The sequence below is a fragment of the Hyperolius riggenbachi genome, chromosome 1 (genome assembly GCF_040937935.1).
Source record: "Hyperolius riggenbachi isolate aHypRig1 chromosome 1, aHypRig1.pri, whole genome shotgun sequence".
In the NCBI taxonomy this organism is placed as follows: Eukaryota; Metazoa; Chordata; class Amphibia; order Anura; family Hyperoliidae; genus Hyperolius; species Hyperolius riggenbachi.
This window is the reverse complement of record NC_090646.1, coordinates 447,224,260-447,245,353: the sequence shown is the minus strand read 5'-3', so window position 1 is coordinate 447,245,353 and position 21,094 is coordinate 447,224,260. Positions and strand designations below refer to the sequence as shown.

The following is a 21,094-nucleotide window of genomic DNA, read 5'->3' as shown; positions in this document are numbered from 1 at the left end:
AATGCACATAAGAGACAGCCTTTAACCAGTAAATGCACGTAATGAGAGACAGCCTTTCACCACTAAATGCACATAAGAGACAGCCTTTCACCAGTAAATGCACGTAATGAGAGACAGTGTTTCACCAGTTAATGCACATAATGACAGACAGCGTTTCCCCAGTAAATGCATGTAATGAGAGACAGCCTTTCACCAGTAAATGCATGTAATGAGAGACAGCGTTTCACCACTAAATGCACATAAGAGACAGCCTTTAACCAGTAAATGCACATAATGAGAGACAGCCTTTAACCAGTAAATGCACGTAATGAGAGACAGCCTTTCACCACTAAATGCACATAAGAGACAGCCTTTCACCAGTAAATGCACGTAATGAGAGACAGCGTTTCACCACAAAATGCATGTAATGAGAGACAGTGTTTCACCAGTAAATGCATGTAATGATATAGATGTCCCCAGTATATGTAGCCAGGGGTATATGTGCCCAGTATATGTAGCCAGGTGTATGCGTGCCCAGTATATGTAGCCAGGGGTATATGTCCCAGTATATGTAGCCAGGGGTATATGTCCCAGTATATGTAGCCAGGGGTATATGTGCCCAGTATATGTAGCCAGGGGTATATGTGCCCAGTATATGTAGCCAGGGGTATATGTCCCAGTATATGTAGGCAGGGGTATATGTGCCCAGTATATGTAGCCAGGTGTATAGTTGTCCCCAGAGGTATATGTCCCAGTATATGTAGGCAGGGGTATATGTGCCCAGTATATATAGCCAGGGGTATATGTCCCAGTATTTGTAGCCAGGGGTATATGTCCCAGTATATTTAGCCAGGGGTATATGTGCCCAGTATATGTAGCCAGGGGTATATGTACCCAGTATATGTAGCCAGGGGTATATGTCCCCAGTATATGTAGCCAGGGGTATATGTACCCAGTATATGTAGCCAGGGGTATATGTCCCCAGTATATGTAGCCAGGGGTATATGTGCCCAGTATATGTAGCCACAGGTTTATGTGCCCAGTATATGTAGCCAGGGGTATATGTGCCCAGTATATGTGGCCAGGGGTATATGTGCCCTGTATATGTAGCCAAGGGTATATGTGCCCAGTATATGTAGCCAGGGGTATATGTGCCCAGTATATGTAGCCAGGGGTATATGTGCCCAGTATATGTAGCCAGGGGTATATGTGCCCAGTATATGTAGCCAGGGGTATATGTGCCCAGTATATGTAGCCAGGGGTATATGTGCCCAGTATATGTAGCCAGGGGTATATGTGCCCAGTATATGTAGCCAGGGGTATATGTGCCCAGTATATGTAGCCAGGTGTATAGTTGTCCCCAGTATAGGTAGGTAGGACTTACCATGTATAACCAGGTGTATAGGTGTCCCCAGGAGGGGTGAAAGTGGAGAGAAGAGGAAGCCGTGTGGACAGCGGCCGAGAAGGGGGCCGTCTCCCCCCCCCCCTTCCCTCACCTTGGGGCTCCCACTCTCTGCCTCGCTCCCCCCTCAGATATCAGCGGCTAGCGTCAGAAGACTTCCTCTCTTCCCAGCGCGGGAGAGAGAGATCGATCTGTGCGCCGCTACTCTGGTCTAGACTAGACCAGAGCGACACACAGATCAGCCGCGCTGGGAAGAGAGTTAGTCTTCTGACGCCAGCCGCTGATATCTGAGGGGAGAGCAAGGCAGAGAGTGGGAGCCCCAAGGTGAGGGAAGGGGGGGAGACGGCCCCCTTCTCTGCCGCTGTCCACACGGCTTCCTCTTCTCTCCGCTTCCACCCCTCCTGCTACTTGGCAACCATGCGGAGAGGGACCTTTTGCAGGGGCTGACAGCTTGTCAGCTGGGGCTTAAGCCTGGGTAAGCCCCAGTGTAGCATCGGCACTGCTCCCCAGTCTTCCTCCAGACTCTGGCACCTTGATTTCCGAATGACATGCAAAAGTTGCTTTAATCCGAAAAAAGTATTTTGGACCACTGAGCAACAGTCCAGTGCTGCTTCTCTGTAGCCCAGGTCAGGCGCTTCTGCCGCTCTTTCCGGTTCAAAAGTGGCTTGACCTGGGGAATGCGGCACCTTTAGCCCATTTCCTGCACACGCCTGTACACGGTGGCTCTGGATGTTTCTGCTCCAGACTCAGTCCACTGCTTCTGCAGGTCCCCCAAGGTCTGGAATCGGTCCTTCTCCACAATCTTCCACAGGGTCCGGTCACCTCTTCTCGTTGTGCAGCGGTTTCTGCCACACTTTTTCCTTCCCACAGACTTCCCACTGAGGTGCCTTGATACAGAACTCTGGGAACAGCCTATTCATTTAGAAATTTCTTTCTGTGTCTTACCCTCTTGCTTGAGGGTGTCAATGATGGCCTTCTGGACAGCAATCAGGTCGCCAGTCTTACCCATGATTGCAGTTTTGCTAATGAACCATGCTGGGAGTCAGGAATCTTTTGCAGGTGTTTAGTGTTAATTAGTTGATTTAGATGATTAGGTTAATAGCTCGTTTAGAGAACCTTTTCATGATATGCTAATTTTTTGAGATAGGAATTTTGGGTTTTTATGATGAGCTGTATGCCAAAATCATCAATATTAAAACAATAAAAGGCTTGAACTACTTCAGTTGTGTGTATTTGAATCTAAAATATATGAAAGTCTAATGTTTATCAGTACATTACAGAACATAATGAACTTTATTACAATATGCTAATTTTTTTGAGAAGGACCTGTAGTAAGGCGTGGAATATTTGTGCGGGTATACTAGATTAAAGTACTGAAATGCTTGTGGACATATATCAATTCTAGGCCATGCGCTGAAGTATTTGTGTAGCGATGCTGCACAGCTTGTTGAGGTGTACTAGTTCTCATTGCAAAAGGAGACTGCACAGCTTTACACAGTAGCTTTACTTTATGGCAGGATTGTACCATGTGCTGGAAATGTCACTCTACATTCTGCTATCAGTATATTAAACAGGACTTATAACAAATGGGCTTATGCAAGATTTTGCATGTCTTTATTTATTTTACAGACCTACTTGTGAATGCCTTAGTCACTTTTTACTCTGTCTGAGGATGGTTTGAGCTGAAGCTCTCATAGCCTGTTATTAGAACAGCTGCTGCCTTTCAACTTCATGAATTAGGCTGGATACTCATTGACAATTAGCAGGCAGCTGAACCATACAGTCCTGCTGGCTGCTTGTGAACTAATTTACCATGCCCTTTCATTAAACAATACACACTCATTTTTGAGCTGCTTCTCAGTTGTCTCATTCAGCATTCTTAGATTAGCAACCGCTCAGCTTCTAGCTAACCACTTTGGCTGAAATAAATTGTGATGCTAATGTGTGTCATAAAGGGGTTACTGAGTGGTTTACCACACAAAGCTTCCATTGGTACTTATCCGTTAGCCGGGCGCATCCTCTAGGTGGCGACAAAACTCCACCAGAGTTACATCTTTCCCTACTATCCATGTCGGCCTGGAGGGGGAATAGTAATTAGCGCCACCTGCCGGATGCGCCCGGCTAACGGATAAGTACCCTTCCATTCATTCTGGGAAGGGAGCTGAAGGGTTAAAGTGAATCTGGGACCAAATCCTGCAAAGTAAAACAAACCTGTAAAATTATACAGGTTGCCATGATATAATTGCTTCTTTTTTCTTATGCATATGGAATGAGACTCAAACCTGTGTTGTTATTGTTGTTTGCCTCTTCCTGCCTCACTAAACTGCTCTAGCTGACCACTTGTCTCTGCCTTTAGTCATGTGATACTGGTGTTAGGATTGGTGGACTCCAGTCTTCAGTTGGCCAAGAAAACTTCCTTTCAGCAAGATATAACTGCTACCCCCAGCCTCATGTGTGGGAACTATTTGTGCTTGTTGCCCGTGGCAGCCATTCATATTTCTTGTTTCATTTTCAAAGTGGCACTATAAAATAACAGTTGGAGGCAGAACAGATGTTTCATGGGAACCAACAGTAATTCTTGCTTGCAGTGAGGAAGGCTAATGCAGGACTTCTTGTACTCACATTACCTCATAAGAAACTAAAAACATGAGTTAGAGCTCTTTTACACCAGAGACCCTTTTCTGCGTTTCAACGCAAAGTCAAAACTTTGCGTTAACCAAAGTAAAATGAAAGTCCATAGACTTTCATTTTACCTTTCACACCCGACACTGCATTTTCATGCATTGCGGTGCGACGCACGCAGGAGCTTTTTATTGTCGGGTGAAATTAATAACTACCGCTGCTGATTGCGTTGCACCGCAGGATCTCGACGACACGCTGCAGGCTATTCAACGCGTGCAGAAAACTGCTCCCGCACGCGTTGGTAGATGTGAAAGAGGCCTTAGAAAATCATTCAGACTAAAAATTAGCGGACAAGTCATTATGCATTGTATCAATACATGCATTCAGCTTATTAAAGCACACCTGACCTGAAGCAAAGATATCTAAGGTAATAACTAATTTATGCTGTGTAATAATATCCACATACCTCTGCGTATTGTCCTTTTTTTTTCCCCTCAGTCCCCCGGCTCCTCATAATCACAGCTTTAAAAATTTGACTTGACAGAAAGAGGCAGGCTTGCAGTTATGTTCCCTCCTATCACCCTCCTCCTCACCATCCCGTTTATTCCTCTTAAGAGGAGGCAATGGGAGGGTGATAGGAGGGAACATAACTGAAAGCCTTCCTCTGTCTAAAAACGTGACTATGGCCAAAAGTCTAAATTTTCAAGCAGTGATTATGGGGACCGGGTGGAAAATGATGGGAGGAATAGAGAATGCACAGGTGTATGGAGATCCATCTGTGCTTTGGGTCAGGTATGCTTTAAGATCATTTCCAACATGGGATTGCTTTATCTTTGACTGTACTGTAATCATTTGGCAACTGCTTATTGAAGTGTTTGTCAAAAGAGCCCATTCAAAATATTCAGTAAGGTATTCATGAAGCCAAGAATATACATTCTTATAAAATGTTTAGTAAATAAACTATATATCTGTAAATTTAAAAGTTGAATGTTATTCTGAGTAGATGACAGTAGATTCATTTTAAGGTGGCCATACGCAGGTCAATAGGAACTCAGTTAGACAATAGATTATTCTCAGAATGAAAATTGATCTAGGAGTAGCAAATTATGCACCACAAGAGCTGCATTCAATATGATACAATTTCAGCAAAACTTTGAGTGAAAAATTACACTACTGCTCTAAAGAAACGTTCACACTTGAGTCCAGGGAAAACGGCGGTTTTCAGAAGATGATTTTCATTTGTAATGAATATTTGCCACATGTCCGCTTTCACTCCTATCGCCCTCTCATTCCCTGCTCTTAATGGGAGTGAATGTGGCAGGGAAGAGGAGGGAGGGGATCGGAGGGAACATTGTGACAAGTCTACTCCTTCCTGTCTGCAAATTTGACTTTAGCCAAAAGTCAATTTTTTCAAGGAGTGATTACTGGGACTGAGGGGAATGAGGAAAGGGAATAGACTACTCCAGCACGTTCATACCTCAAGGTTTATCTTAGGTGGCTGTGTGGGTGGTCAGGTGTGCTTTAATCACTTGGGAGGAGCCCACAGCAGCCCTTATTACTATCCCTATACACAATTGGAAGTAATGTGGATATAAATATGAATTGCTGTAGTATTAATGGCTCAATTCTGCTCTCTGGCCAGGTAACGCTGCTAAGTGTTGAGATGTCTGCACTGAAGGAAGAGCGGGATCACCTCCTGGAGCTCACCCAGAATAATGATATGCACGAACAGCTACTGAAGGCTATCAAGGACCGCGATGAAGCTATTGCCAAGTAATAATACCCCCATGCTCAATATTAATGATCACAGTGAATCTGTGCCAGTACCTTCTATTTATACCTGTGCTTTAATGTTCTAAATAGTTAGCATAATAACATCTAAATGGCAAGAAATGTGGTTTTCATTATGGGCATAAAAAGGTGTGTTGTATTTATGGCTGTTGTGTGGTCCGTTCTGCAATCATGCAGTGAGACTATACACTGAAATCTGTAGCTTTCAGTTAAGCTGCCACAACAATGTATATAACCAGGAATTCTATATGTGTTGTGGCCACTTAGTGCAGTATTGTTTAAAGAGTATTTTCAATGTAAAAGGCATATAAGGCTCCATCGTAATGCTTTCAGGATCTTAGGGTTAATGACTAACTTGCTCAGCTCTAAATCATTAGAAATGTGACTCTCCGCATCCTCAGAAAAGCCGCCATGGTGTTTTTTTCCCTCAATCTGCCGCATCCCTGGCCACCCACACCTGCATTGCAGTGGCCGGCCCCCAGCTCGGCAACCGTGGCCTGATTGGGAGTGGACCGTGCCACCACAGGTGGTGTTGGCCACAAAGCTTTGAAAGACTTCATAAAAATGACAATGGCTGTCATGCTGCTGGAAGGAGCAGAGCCTAATCTGTCTAGTGAATTACAGCCGAGCAGGTGAGTGAACCCTGAGATACCCCGGATACTGCAGCATTAAGACAGAACCTTACATGGCAGGCGCTGTCTTTTACACTGGAAGTCCTCTTTAAGTGTTTCTGTGTTTATTTGAACATTTTGACTTGGCCGGGATTCTTGCAAATCCTACCTCGCCCCCTGACTGTGTGAACAGGTATTATAGGTGAAGCCAAAAGTTTAGAGGAGAACTCAAGAAAATGGTAAATACAAATCCCACAAGATATATCAGTTATTGAAATTAACCCTTGAGTACTGTTTTCCCTTGCTTATAGGCCAGTCTTTTTCAGCTGGAGGCTGCGATTACGGAGGATTAAGATTACTTTTCCCCATGGAAGTGTCATGAAAATGACACGGAACCACTAAAGGGCTCTTGCGGAACATTAGGGTTCCACTGAACCCTGGTTGAGAATCCCTGTTAATGATATAGGGTTCGAGCCTTTGACCGGGATTCCAATCCCAGCTCAAGCCAGTGCGTAAAACAGTAAGGAAACTTTGGTCAAGGCTTCTGGTTGCCCATGGAGCACGCCCTAAAGTGGCTGCAAAGCTAAAGCGTTTTGAGTCCTCCAGGAGAAAAGTGTAATATAAAAGTTATATGTCTTGTCTATAATGTGCTTTGAAATATTGCCCAAAACAGCATTTCTGCTGTAAAAGATACTGTATATCATGGAGTGGATGGATATACATGGTCTTCCAGAAACGTTTTTCACAACCTATGCTGTGTTAAAGAGAATCTGTATTTTTAAAATCACACAAAAGTAAACATACCAGTGCGTTAGGGGACATCTCCTATTCCCCTCTGTCACAATTTCACCGCTCCCCGCCGCATTAAAAGTGGTTAAAAACTGTTTTTAAAAGTTTGTTTATAAACAAACAAAATGGCCACCGAAACAGGAAGTAGGTTGATGTACAGTATGTCCACACATAGAAAATACATCCATACACAAGCAGGCTGTATACAGCCTTCCCTTTGAATCTCAAGAGATCATTTGTGTGTGTCTTTCCCTCTGCAGCTATCATCCACTGAGGTTTCAGGCTGTTTCTTCCTGCAGAGTGCAGACAGCTCTGCCTGTATGTAATTCCTCAGTATGTGAAAGCCCAGCCAGCTCAGAGGAGGATTTATCCAGCTTGTAAAAGATAAGAGAGCAGAGAGAAGCTGCCCTAATTTAAATAACACACAGGCAGTGTGCATAGAGGGGCCAGGAGGGGGGAGATGCATCACAGAACCACAACACTGAAGAACTTGGCAGCCTTCCAGACACAGGCCGACAAGTCTGACAGGAGAGAGATAAGTTGATTTATTACAGAGATAGTGATAGTAGAAAGTGCTGCAGTAAGCCAGAGCACATTAGAATAGATTTTGGAACTTGTAGGATGGAAGAAAACCGGATGAAATTTTTGTTACGGAGTCTCTTTAACAGTGATAAGGAGCTAATGTCCGGGGAGGCCAGATATCCTAAGGCTATGTTCACAGTGGGCATTGCATTGCATTCCCTGTAACAGCAGGAGCTCAGTGGAACTGGTAAAGTGCACCTGTTATTCCTCAGTCAATGAGAAGTCACTGTTAACGTGCACGTTTTGTGGTAATGCAGTTCTCTGGGATGCTGCACGCCATTAAACCACAGCGGCCACACTGTGAACGTGGTATAAGTGCATTGTAGTGGGGAAAGCCACATTACAATGCGGCCATTACACTGCACCACAATGCACCACTGTGAGTGTAGCCTAACTGTATTGCCCTTGGATCTATAATTTAAATAATCTCTCTGTTTATCTCCTGATTCATTCAAAACATGAGAGAGCCAGCTGGCTAGGGAGCGCATGTAATAACTGTGCATCTGGTAACCTTTAAAGAACACAACATTTAAAATAAGAATAAATTACTAGTGTTTTTCCTAATGAGTTTCAAATCAAATTAAGCTTCATGAATTTCTCCTTAGTAGTGAAGCCATGAGGTAAGCCTGAAAGTGATTATAGATCCCTAGACAAGCAATAAAGCCTCCAAAGGTGTCCAGGGAAATCTTAGCCCTGTTAAATGGATTCTCAAGAAAAATGCTTGTTGAATTAATGCTATGCTGCTATTTTGGCTGCAGTAGCCTGTGAATGACTCACCTGACAGAGTCATGCGGCTACTAGAATCAGAACTCTTGACCTGAATCTACCTTCCAAGTCAGTGCCTTGTTAAGGCTGATCTACACTGGCTACAATTTCTTTTTTAAAAGCACTTTTCTCATTCACTTGAATGAGAATCACAGCAAAATAACCACAATTTTCAAAAAATTGCAGCAAATTGATCACTACAACTTTGCCGCAATGCTTAAAAATCGCTCTAATTCTTTTGCAATTTTGCAGTGATTCTCATTTAAGTTAAAAAGTACAGGCTGACCCTATTGTTCTTCTTCTCACCCTGCCCGTTCCATGCTGCTTTGTCATGCCCCCCATCCATAGCAACAGAATGCATTGCTAGCCTGCAAACTAGTGGCACGTCTGGACAGACTCCACCCTGAACTGTCGCCCCAAGGGATTGAGTCGAGGATCTGTGGGTGACAGTCCTTGTATGTGTGCACAAAGCTTTAGAGGATCAGCTGTTCAGCAAAACATGTAGCATTTAATAAAAAAGATTATTAACACCATCAACATTCCTTTGACTTCAATATTCCTTGTCAGTAAATAATCTTCTATTGAATTGTTCCTATCCAGAAAATGCAGTCAAACAGTTTGAAAATTATGAACAATTGTTTGATCAATCTTTGTTTTGTGGGCAGACATTCAGTCAGCCATGATTTAATACTCGCAAACAATCCGTTAATAGTGTACAGGGAAATGTAGCTTGTCCAATTGGACATATTGTTGTAGCATGATTTAACTCTCACTTGATTGAATTGTTAGCGAGATCTCAGCATGATTGAACTGTTCAATCAATTGTTTCAAGATGGAATCATGTATGGCCACTTTATTACAATTGGGACTGAACTCATAACTTCCTCTCTGCTCTAAAATATACACCCTATACACCCAGCATCATGACCTTTAAAGAAAATCATTTCCTTGTTGCAGCTGATACAAATCCTACAATAAATCGTCAGTGTGTCTACTTCTAACTTTCATGGAAGCAGACATAGGGTTAACATCCTGTATTTAAAATTAGCTGCTCTGCAGAGGTAGACAGCTGACTCAGCTGAGAGATCAAATTACAACTTGTGATTAGTCACAGAGGAGGGGGAAATAGGCTAAACTCTCTAAATACATACAGGGTGCATTTCTCTGTTTTCCTTTTGTCCTGTGCAAGAGTTCAGGTCCACTGTAACTATTGGTGTTCTCAAACACTACAGGGAGTGCAGAATTATTAGGCAAATGAGTATTTTGACCACATCATCCTCTTTATGCATGTTGTCTTACTCCAAGCTGTATAAGCTCGAAAGCCTACTACCAATTAAGCATATTAGGTGATGTGCATCTCTGTAATGAGAAGGGGTGTGGTCTAATGACATCAACACCCTATATCAGGTGTGCATAATTATTAGGCAATTTCCTTTCCTTTGGCAAAATTGGTCAAAAGAAGGACTTGACAGGCTCAGAAAAGTCAAAAATAGTGAGATATCTTGCAGAGGGATGCAGCACTCTTAAAATTGCAAAGCTTCTGAAGCGTGATCATCGAACAATCAAGCGTTTCATTCAAAATAGTCAACAGGGTCGCAAGAAGCGTGTGGAAAAACCAAGGCGCAAAATAACTGCCCATGAACTGAGAAAAGTCAAGCGTGCAGCTGCCAAGATGCCACTTGCCACCAGTTTGGCCATATTTCAGAGCTGCAACATCACTGGAGTGCCCAAAAACACAAGGTGTGCAATACTCAGAGACATGGCCAAGGTAAGAAAGGCTGAAAGACGACCACCACTGAACAAGACACACAAGCTGAAATGTCAAGACTGGGCCAAGAAATATCTCAAGACTGATTTTTCTAAGGTTTTATGGACTGAAATGAGAGTGAGTCTTGATGGGCCAGATGGATGGGCCCGTGGCTGGATTGGTAAAGGGCAGAGAGCTCCAGTCCGACTCAGACGCCAGCAAGGTGGGGGTGGAGTACTGGTTTGGGCTGGTATCATCAAAGATGAGCTTGTGGGGCCTTTTCGGGTTGAGGATAGAGTCAAGCTCAACTCCCAGTCCTACTGCCAGTTTCTGGAAGACCCCTTCTTCAAGCAGTGGTACAGGAAGAAGTCTGCATCCTTCAAGAAAAACATGATTTTCATGCAGGACAATGCTCCATCACACTCGTCCAAGTACTCCACAGCGTGGCTGGCAAGAAAGGGTATAAAAGAAGAAAAACTAATGACATGGCCTCCTTGTTCACCAGATCTGAACCCCATTGAGAACCTGTGGTCCATCATAAAATGTAAGATTTACAAGGAGGGAAAACAGAGGCGCTATTCGTGCTACTGACGAGCTACTGTTTGTCCCCTATCTTATTGCCTGATGAAGCGGGCTGTGCCTGCGAAACGCGTTGCATCTTTTTGGGGTACCAATAATAAATGTATTTGTTTAATTCAGACAGTATTTTGAGTCTGCTTTCCGGAGGTAAGTCCACCACTGCCTCCCAGCAAATTTTAAAATTTTTATTACCTTTTATCCTGCTGGCGCCTCTGTTCGCTTACGATAATACTGTGTCCACCCCTGGTGGAGGGGTGACCTACCCCTATTTTCCTGATCTACAGAGAGTGACATCTTAATCCTGAGTGAGGACAGGTCTAATCTCCTCACCTGCATCTACAGTGGTTGCCGAAGAGGTAACCCATGTTTGTGAGTATATTCATCTCACACTTACATTTATCCACGGTTTCCAAAACATACTACACTATATTGGGCTCTCGGTGTTTCTTATTTATTAAGGAGGGAAAACAGTACACCTCTCTGAACAGTGTCTGGGAGGCTGTGGTTGCTGCTGCACGCAATGTTGATGGTGAACAGATCAAAACACTGACAGAATCCATGGATGGCAGGCTTTTGAGTGTCCTTGCAAAGAAAGGTGGCTATATTGGTCACTGATTTGTGTTTGTTTTGTTTTTGAATGTAAGAAATGTATATTTGTGAATGTTGAGATGTTATATTGGTTTCACTGGTAAAATTAAATAATTGAAATGGGTATATATTTGTTTTTTGTTAAGTTGCCTAATAATTATGCACAGTAATAGTCACCTGCACACACAGATATCCCCCTAAAATAGCTAAAACTAAAAACTACTTTCAAAAATATTCAGCTTTGATATTAATGATTTTTTTGGGTTCATTGAGAACATGGTTGTTGTTCAATAATAAAATTATTCCTCAAAAATACAACTTGCCTAATAATTTTGCACTCCCAGTAGTAATTGAACCCCTGGTCATTCTGCTATCTACAGCCTAAAGCTTTGCTTGTGTGACTAAAAGGCTAGACGTATGTATGATACCTGCACTATGTACTATTCAGACAAGTATTACCCTCTCCTACCACACATGGAAAACCTTTGTGGGTGGTTTGTGGCAGAAAACTCTCCAGGAAACAGCTCGATCTCCATTCCCCCCACCCGGGTGGTTTGTGGCTTCCATATGTATTTGTCAAGTTATGTAACTGAGGCCTCAGCTATTAATACTATTTTAGAAGCCAGCTTTAATTAGGTTTCCTTGATGCTGCTTGGCAAGTTTAAGTGCTGAGGAATCTCTTTAATGTACTTGTAGACATTTGTGCCTCCCAAGCTAATTATACATTGATGAGCTACTTGGCACTTCCTCGTGTTTATTTATAATACCAGTTAGGACACTTACAAGTGGATGTGAACTATACATACAGCTAAATGTGTTTAACATGTTTTCTCTCCAGAAAAAATGCAGTGGAAATGGAACTGGCAAAGTGTAGAATCGATTTGATGTCACTGAACACTCAACTACTAGATGCCATTCAGCAAAAAGTCAACTTGTCCCAGCAGCTGGAGGCATGGCAGGTGAGGCCACCCACTATCTTTTCAGCTTTCCTTTAATAGACAGAACATTATTGACCTATAAATACTAATATGTCAATCTGGGACCAGGTCTTTATCATTTCAGAATGCATGGGCGGGTTCCTTCTCATAGTCCAACTCCAGAAAAAAAAATACTTTGGGATAGCGTGGAAAGGGGTTAGAAAGTCTTTTGAGTTTTATTGCTATTTTAGAGACATTTCCTCACTTCCTTCCCTGAAAAGGTGGGTCTATTTCTCCAACAGAGACAGTAATAGCAACAAATAACACATTTTCTCTTTGAGTGGGGAAGAGTTGGATCCTCCAAGTTTTTATTAGTGTTGGTGTTCAAATTCGGCACTAGGTGGTTCCGAACACACACATTTTACTCCATGCAGCAGTAGTGAACAGATAGATTGCGTTTCATTTAACTCTGATACTTTCCTCTTCCAAGCTAGAAGGTGGTAGCATTGGATTTAAATGAAACTTGCCCATCCTGTGTTTGGTGCTACAAAGATGCTGAATGTGTGTGTTTTGGGTTCCAAACCACATAGTGCCGAATTTGAACGCCAACACTAGTTTTTAGTGTTGTCACTCATTTCCAGTTTCTAACATCGCCCAGGTTCATATTAAAACCATGGAGTTCAGCACAGAATGTGAAGGAAAACCTCTCCAGTGGGGGCACATAGAGCAGTAATCATCAGGGCTGTAGAGTCTGAGTCAGGGCAATTTTGGGCACCCGGAGTCGCAGTTGGAGTCGGAGTCATTGATTTCATAAACTGAGGAGTCTGAGCCGGATGATTTTTGTACAAAATCCACAGCCCTGTTAAGTATTAGACTAAGGAGTTGGAGCCATTTTGGGTACCCGGAGTTGGAGCCGTGGTTTCATAAACTGAGGAGTTGGAGTAGGAAGATTTTTGTACTGACTCCACAGCCCTGGTAATCATCAAAAAGAGGTTGTATTCGTTTTACACTATTCCTTTACCTTCACAGTTTTTACCAGAAAAATTGTAAGCAGGAACTGATGATAATATTATGGGTCAACACTGGACAGTTTGATGTATAAATGCATAGGTGAAGCCTGTCACATGTCATATCTGGATCACACAAGGGTTCACTTATAGTGCAGTCTTCTATACCTCCTCATCCCTTGAGCTCAATTTCAAGACAAAACTCCAGCACAAGCTCTGCAGTATCTGTCTGCAGTAGTGTGGTGGGTGGCTGGGAAAATCCGCCGGCAGCAAAGTAGCTGTAGCCACCTCTTTTTCTTTCCTGAACACCTGCAGCAGATTTTCTCTGTAAATAAGGCAGAGTCACTACTGTTTGGTTGCAGGTGTTTTTTCGCAGCTACCTGCCAGTCCAGGCCAACTTAGAGTGGGCAAACCAACACACAGCTGCTAGGCTTTCCCAGCTTTCTCTATTATCTATTGTCCATGTTTTAAATGGGGGGGGCTGACAGACTTTAAACTGAATAGTTCAGTGTCTTCACAATGTCATTACCACTGTTTCTCTTGAACTGTTGACTTACTACTGCAAAGCTTTTATAATATTGTGTCCTGTCCACTAGCTCTTTACTTCTTTGTCTCTGGCCTCTAGTTTGCTTCCTCAGGGCTTTTCACAATATGGCTCCTTTGGTTTCTGATCTAATGGCCTTTATCAGTTCGTGTTCCGACAACTTTAGTCATACACCCTTCCTGCCTTAGAGGTGAGATTACTAGTCACTGTATTGATATACCTGGCTTCTTCATCTCACTGGGCATTCATTCTCACCACAAAGCCATCTTTAAACATCTGTGGCCATTCATGTGTTATGCTGGTAAATACATCACCTGCTTGCTTCATGGTAGATCCATTTCATTCTGTGCTTTGATATTGGGAAAAGCCTTTTTGTATGTGTGTAAGGAGGGGTGGGGGGAGTGAGTATGACAGGCTAAGCTTTGCTGCCCTGCATTTAACCTCAGGTAACTGGTTAAGGAATGATTTCTTCCATCAATGTCCAAATACATAAGTGTTTCTTTTTGCTACAGACATTCTTAAAAAGCAGAGGCAGGTAACTTTGGGTTGTTGGAGATCTAGTTTAGGGACACTAAAGCTCCTGTAGAACTGCCATATTAAAGTCAATGGGAATCTATACAAAAAAAATCAGCCAGATACTTACTTAGGAGAGGGAAGGCTATGGATCCCATAGAGCCTTTCAGTTCTTATCCCGGGCCCCTCCGTTAAGTGCTGGCTCCCCTGTGAATTCACCATCACAGGTGACTTTGGAAGTCTGTGTGTGCGCAGTATGGAGCGGCCCATCTTCGGGAGCACTTAGGCTCCGGAAGCCTCCTTTAGCAGCAGAGAGAGCAGTATTTGATGAAATTGGTTGAATACTGTTACTGAGTCAGCACTGGAACGAGGGAACATGAGAGGAGTGGGAAGGCTCTATAGGTCCCAGAGCCTTCCCTCTCCTTAGGTGTGTATCTGGCTGATTGTTTTTGTTTTTTCAATGATTCACATTGACTTTAAGTAGTTTTTTTGAACTAATAGCTATAATCAGTGAAGGGGGGAAAAACTATTGGCTAACACTACTGTACTGTTTCTTTTTATTACAACTAGATAGTTTCTACAACATGACAAATACAATTGACAAAGGTTGGTATCAGCAGAGCAGTCAATAAAAAGATAAAAACTGTTTGTCTAGCTGGGTCTGTAATCCAGGGAACTAGGTAGGCGGCTGCATAATTTTTACAGACAGGAGGAATTAATCACCGTTCTGTATCAAAAGAGTAAACCGCATGTTAATTTCAGCATGCAGGAGGTATGGATTGCTTTTAAGGCAATCCTGGTATTGGTAAAGAGGTGAATAAAATTCATCAGATTGAAATCATGAATTAATTACCATACAAAGTCAATATCGGCAGAGCCAGCTTGGGGGAAAAAAAAAATAAAAAGTCACAGGCAGGAATGTAAAGGTGAACATTTGAGAGCCGAGCATACCTTTAGCCAGCCTCAGGAGCATGCAGGAAGAAGCCAGTGTGGCCCCAGCTAAGGCAGCCTACTGGGCCAATCAAAGTGCAAGAATCTCATCCATTGAAGTCACTGGACCCACCGGGGCTTCAGGCGGGTTTTAGTGGAGCACTCGTTAAGTTTAACAAAGCGCTTGTTAAACTATCAGAACAGAGTGTAATTTAGCAGCACACAGTATGGCTGCATAGCATGTGCTGAGAATTATTATCATGCGCTGCTGTCATTAACCTGTTCTGTTGTAGCAGCGCAGAATAGTGAATCAACCTCTATATGTGGAGACGCACTACACGATCAGAGCCACTTGGCACTAGCAACAGTTCCCTCAACCTGATCAGCCTTTACCTCCCCTTAAGGACCAGCGCTGTTTTTTGTGATCTGTGCTGGGTGGGCTCTGCAGCCCCTAGCACAGATCAGGCTGCAGGCAGAGCAATCAGATTGCCCCCCTTTTTCCCCCCTATGGGGATGATGTGCAGGGGGGTCTGATCGCTCCTGCCTGCCTGAGGTTTGCGGGGGGGGGGGGCACCTCAAAGCCCCCCTCCGCGGCAAAATTCCCCCCCTCCCTCTCCAACCTGTCCCCCTGGTGATCGGGGCTGCACAGGACGCTATCCGTCCTGTGCAGCCTGTGACAGGATGTCCTCTGTCACATGGCGGCGATCCCCGGCCGCTGATTGGCCGGGGATCGCCGATCTGCCTTACGGCGCTGCTGCGCAGCAGCGCCGTTCAATGTAAACAAAGGAGACAAATGTCTCCTGCGTTTACATTTAGTCTGCGAGCTGCGATCAGCGGCTCGCAGGCTATTCACGGAGACCCGCTCCGTGATCTAACAGGAAACGGCCGCTCGCGCGAGTGGACTTTCCTGATTAATTAGGGAGGCACCTGGCGACGCAGATGTGCGTCGCTGGTCCTCCAGCTACCACTTTGCCGCCGCACAGTATGAGTGTGCGGTTGGCAAGTGGTTAAAGCGGATCCGAGATGGAAAACTAACTATAACAAGTAACTTGTCTATGTATCTTATCTGAAGTTTAGATCAGGGGTGCCCATTAGGTAGATCGTGATCTACTGGTAGATCGCAAAGGCCTTCATGGTAGATCCCGACCCCACTATATTTTCCATTCTGTATATACAAGTGTGCTCCTAACAGAGCTGGGACAAGGTCCTTCAGCACCCAAGGCTGAGACACCAAAGTGCGCCCCTCCATCCCTCCCGAGCCCCCCCCCAGCCGTTATACACTGATTGCTACTAGACTAAGAGGCACCCCAGGGCCCCCAACCTCCCCAATACCTTAATCTCTAGTTATCTGACTTGCAGTCACTGCCATGCATCCCATTTTCCTATTTCTTTCTGCTTCAAAGACAATTGGGAATGACAACTGAATGAATTGTGCGCCCCCTCCTACACTGCGCCCTGAGGCTGCAGCCTCTCCTGCCTCGGCCCGGCCCTGGCTCCTAAAATTGTACATAGGTAGATCACTTTGACTTGCTAATTTTTAACAGTAGCTCACAAGCCGAAAAAGTGTGGGCACCTCTGGTTTAGATAGTTTACACAGCAAATCTAGCTGCAAACAGCTTTAATAGAATATGATTGTCTTCCTGTGATACAATGACAGCAGCCATGAAAAATGCATACAAATCACCAGCGCTTGGTACTCAAATCGGCATCTGCAGTAACCCCACAGTGCTCAAAAGCATATTTCCACAGTGACCATCACCAGAAATAAATTGAGAAAGTTCACTTCTCCATCCAAGAATCACATAGACATTTATTAGAAGCTGAATCTACATCACATATACAATGACTTACTTCCAGGGTCCTTTTGACAGGGACCCTTAGTAGTTAAAAGCTTATAGTGTAACCCAGTACACATTTGTGGATGTGGTTTATCCTGAGCAGCTGGTGGAACATACACATGAGATAAAGTTGGGATCAGCGCCTGTATATACTACAAAATACATGACAGCAGCCATGTTGTTTGTAAACATTACACAGAAGCAGGCTTATCTGTATCTTGAGCAAAAAACCTAATCCCCCCTCCTCCCCTCTGAAATCTCTGGCTAGTAATACCTCCCCATCCTCCTGCCCAGACTGAGCTTCCATGAGCCCTTGCTACTGTCTGAAAGTGCCTTGGCTCTCTGAAAAGCTGTGGGCGAGGCTTGTTTAGTTTATAGGGAATTAGAGTATTAAAACAAAAACAGAAAAGTATTTGGCTTGAGGAATGCCTTATAAACAATAGGAAAGGAACACAATTATGCAATGAGTAAAAATTAATCTCGGATCCACTTTAAGCGATTAGCTCCCCATGGCAGCTGCTAGATTTGTAGTGTCCACTGCAGTCAGAACAAAGCTACAGGAAACCTTGATTGTGTGTTGCTGCTGTCCACAGTGCTCCCAGTGGTTCCTGGTTGGATTGCTCCAACAAAAAAACATTTCTCATCTATACACAATTGACATATAAATCATAATGTTGATTGAAAATTACAATTGAAATACATTTTCTTTGGATTCAGTGGCAAGTACCCAGCCATTGCAGGGGAGAAGCTGACAGGCAGTGGATTCAGCGCCGTCAGCCTCTTGAGTGAAAGAGGCCTAACAGTCCAGTCTCTGATCAGATTCTCTTTCTTTGGGGCTCTTCCTATGAGTCCAGTGATGAGAGTAGCTTAGGGAAATTTTCACTGCAGAGTTCCCTCTGCAGTGAAAATCTCCCTAAGCTATTCTCATCACTGGAAAACCCAATGGCAGTCAGGCATCCTGAAGGGGTCTGATTTAACTGCCTTGGAAAGCCCAAATACAGACACATGGGCATTGCTTTCCATTCTTGGAATGTAATATACCTTAGAAACCAATCTAGATAGTACACCTTCCTGAAAAATCTTTCTTAAGAGTTGAGCTGACCTCCAGATTTAGAGCTACCCACTACACACCTAATCAAGGCAACCGACCTCCAGAAACCTCATTCGCTGTTACCTGGGTCAATTTGCCAGGGATGTTTTCATCTCTGTATGGTATGGTGATGTAGACATTGTTCACAATACTTTGGTCAACTAGGAAAACACGACATGACTATTAAGGCAAACCTTCACATCTGAGGATCCCAGGAGAACTTCCTCTCAGTTGTTGATGAACTGGTTCACATTATCAGGTACATTTGCAAGGTCACCCTGGAGGTAGGAAAGCTAACTGCAAGAGCTCTGTTGGCTGTTCCCCAGATGTGGTATGCATTGCCCTTGTGAGGCAGCAAATTATTTGGGCTATGTTTAGACATCATCTTTATAGAGCACAGTTCCCCAATCCTGTTCTCAAGGCCCACCAACAGTACGTTTTTCAGAAACCCACAAACATGCACAGGTGAGGTAATTAGTGTCTCAGCAGAGCTGATTAACTGCCTCAGTGGATTTCCACAAAACATGCACTGTTGGTGGGCCTTGAGGATAGGGTTGGGAAACGCTGTATAGAGAACACAGACAGAAATGTACACTACAGAATAGAGGGGTGTACGGGGTCAAAATTTGCAACCATCCCTGTTCCCTGTTCATTTGGATAGATTCTCATCCTTGGGGTTGGGGTGGGATGATACAAAATGATCAGGTTGGACATTTTGCCCCCACAGACCTCTAGTCCATAGCCAAAAAGTATGCCTCTATGGGAGTGATGTACCTCAGATCCATCCACTGGTAAAGGGAAAACAAAAACAACCAATTAGTGGCAGATGGTCAGGTGGAAGAGGTCAAACACCAAAAAACAATTTGTAGCAGAGGGTCAGGTGGAAGAGGTCCAACAAATCCTCCATCTGGATAGTTAAGAGAAGGGTAGCCCTAATTAGCTAATGTGGTGGGGTGGCTGCTTCACTTTGGGAAGGGTTTTGCAACAGACCATTCACAAAGCCTTCTTCAAGTAACTATGCAATAGAATTTTTTTTTATCCATGCCTTTGTGATCTTCTATAAAATCTTTCACACTCAAATTTTTTTTTTGTGCGTCTCTGCTGTGGAGACAATCTGAGTGGCCAAGGAGTTATGGCTCTAGTTCCACATGGAGTGTAAGTCATTGGCCCATATGCAATTAACTTTTTCTCCTAAATTTTCTCCTAGGTGAAATGTTTTCACTTGTCAATATAATGCCTTTTAAGTCACCAAAAAGTTAATATTAGAGCCACTGTGGAATGACTGTTATGTGTACATAAATACACAGCAAGCAGCTGAAAAATGCCTGCCATATACCAAGTTTAACTAAAAGCAGAGAGATTTTTTTTTTTTTCAACAAAGGTTGGTATTTCTCATTAAACGCAAGTTTTTTGTCTCCCAAAGATTAACTAGCTTTCACCCTTTCTATAGAGCCATAACCTATTAGCAGTCATTGCACATTTAGTGAACATCTAGTATGTCATTCTTTAATAACCTACTAGCGTCAGTTTTTGTGGCATGATGTCATCTTCTCTGTGATGCATATGTGACATCTCACTCACGGTAATGAATTCCCTGTACAAGATGAAACAATCCCACAAACCCAGTTCTTTGTTTTCCACCAGGATGACATGCACAGAGTCATTGACCAGCAATTGATGGACAAACACCAGAAGGAATGGAGCCAGGTTGTGTATTCCTTCTCCGGCGGCCACCACACTAAGCACTGTGGCAAGGTTAGCGATTTGAATCGCACAGAACGGCCTGGAGAAGAGTCCATTGGGTCTGAAGGGAAGCGACTCTTTTCATTTCTAAAGAAAACAAAATGTTAATTCCCCCACTGATTATGCTTTATGGGTCATGGTAGACTTTTGTTAACAACTATTTAAGTGGGAAATCATTCATTGATGAGGTAAATTTGACCAACACTGACGACACATGAAGCCATGTGTCGGTGAACCAATCCTCAGATCCGCGTACAATCATAGGCAAGAGAGCTTCTGGGGCTGCGATAGCCATCGAAAGTATTCTGCTTGGCGCACATGCTAAGCTATATTCACTTTATTTTCTTTCAAATCAGATGTATTTCTATTTTGTGAAAGCATTACATTTTGTTCAGTGGATTTTATCCATAAAGAACACTTTGCACTTTTAGAGCCATTGGTTTCTATTCACTCCACAGCTTCCTCGATAATTGAATCTAGCAGGTATTACTGTTTGTAGACAGGTCCTGAGCTGCTCTCATTGCTAGGAACAGACTCCCTACCTCTGGTCTTCCAGACGCAGCACAGCACAGAGGAACGGCTCCCCCTGTTCCTTACAGCTCACGTATGGAGAAATGCTCTATGTATATAGAAGAGGTTTTTTTATAAAGTATATTGGATACAGTTGTTTTATAATATAAACAGATCTAAAGAGGATGTCATATTTTAGTACAAAATGATGCTCTTTTTATTGTAAACTATGGAATAAAATATTTCTATGTTTTTCCATGCTTCTTGCGTCAGTCTTTTCATCAATGGCTGGGAAGGATCTGCACACTGATCAGAAACTGTGTAAAAGATAAAAATGAGGGGTTTGTGCACAATATTAGCTTTGGCAAGCAGTATAACAACACTGCACCTCTTCATACACCTCTGTTGTCTGGACTGTGTATTAGACCTGCAGCATCCTTTTACACCACTATAGTACACAAACCAGTCCATCTGCTTGCATTTGAAGTACAGTACTGGTTCTGCTCCAGTCAGTCTAGAAAGCATTTTATACCACCACAGCTGCTGT

At 43.4% G+C, this 21,094-nt stretch overlaps 1 protein-coding gene across 3 annotated transcripts in view; it reads left to right on the top strand.

Moving 5' to 3' along the window:
• Positions 1 to 20,801, top strand: part of BICDL1 (BICD family like cargo adaptor 1) — a 116,286-nt gene extending 95,485 nt beyond the window's left edge. For 2 of the 3 annotated variants that reach the window (XM_068238721.1, XM_068238720.1), the window contains 3 exons: positions 5,646 to 5,776; positions 12,294 to 12,414; positions 19,939 to 20,801. In XM_068238721.1, the coding sequence (XP_068094822.1) occupies positions 5,646 to 5,776; positions 12,294 to 12,414; positions 19,939 to 20,145 (459 nt within the window). In that variant the 3' untranslated portion in view covers positions 20,146 to 20,801. Of the gene's footprint in view, positions 1 to 5,645; positions 5,777 to 12,293; positions 12,415 to 14,004; positions 14,114 to 19,938 lie in introns of all 3 variants that reach the window. The other variant, XR_011021611.1, reaches the window with a different exon arrangement.
• Positions 20,802 to 21,094: the final 293 nt, after the last annotated feature.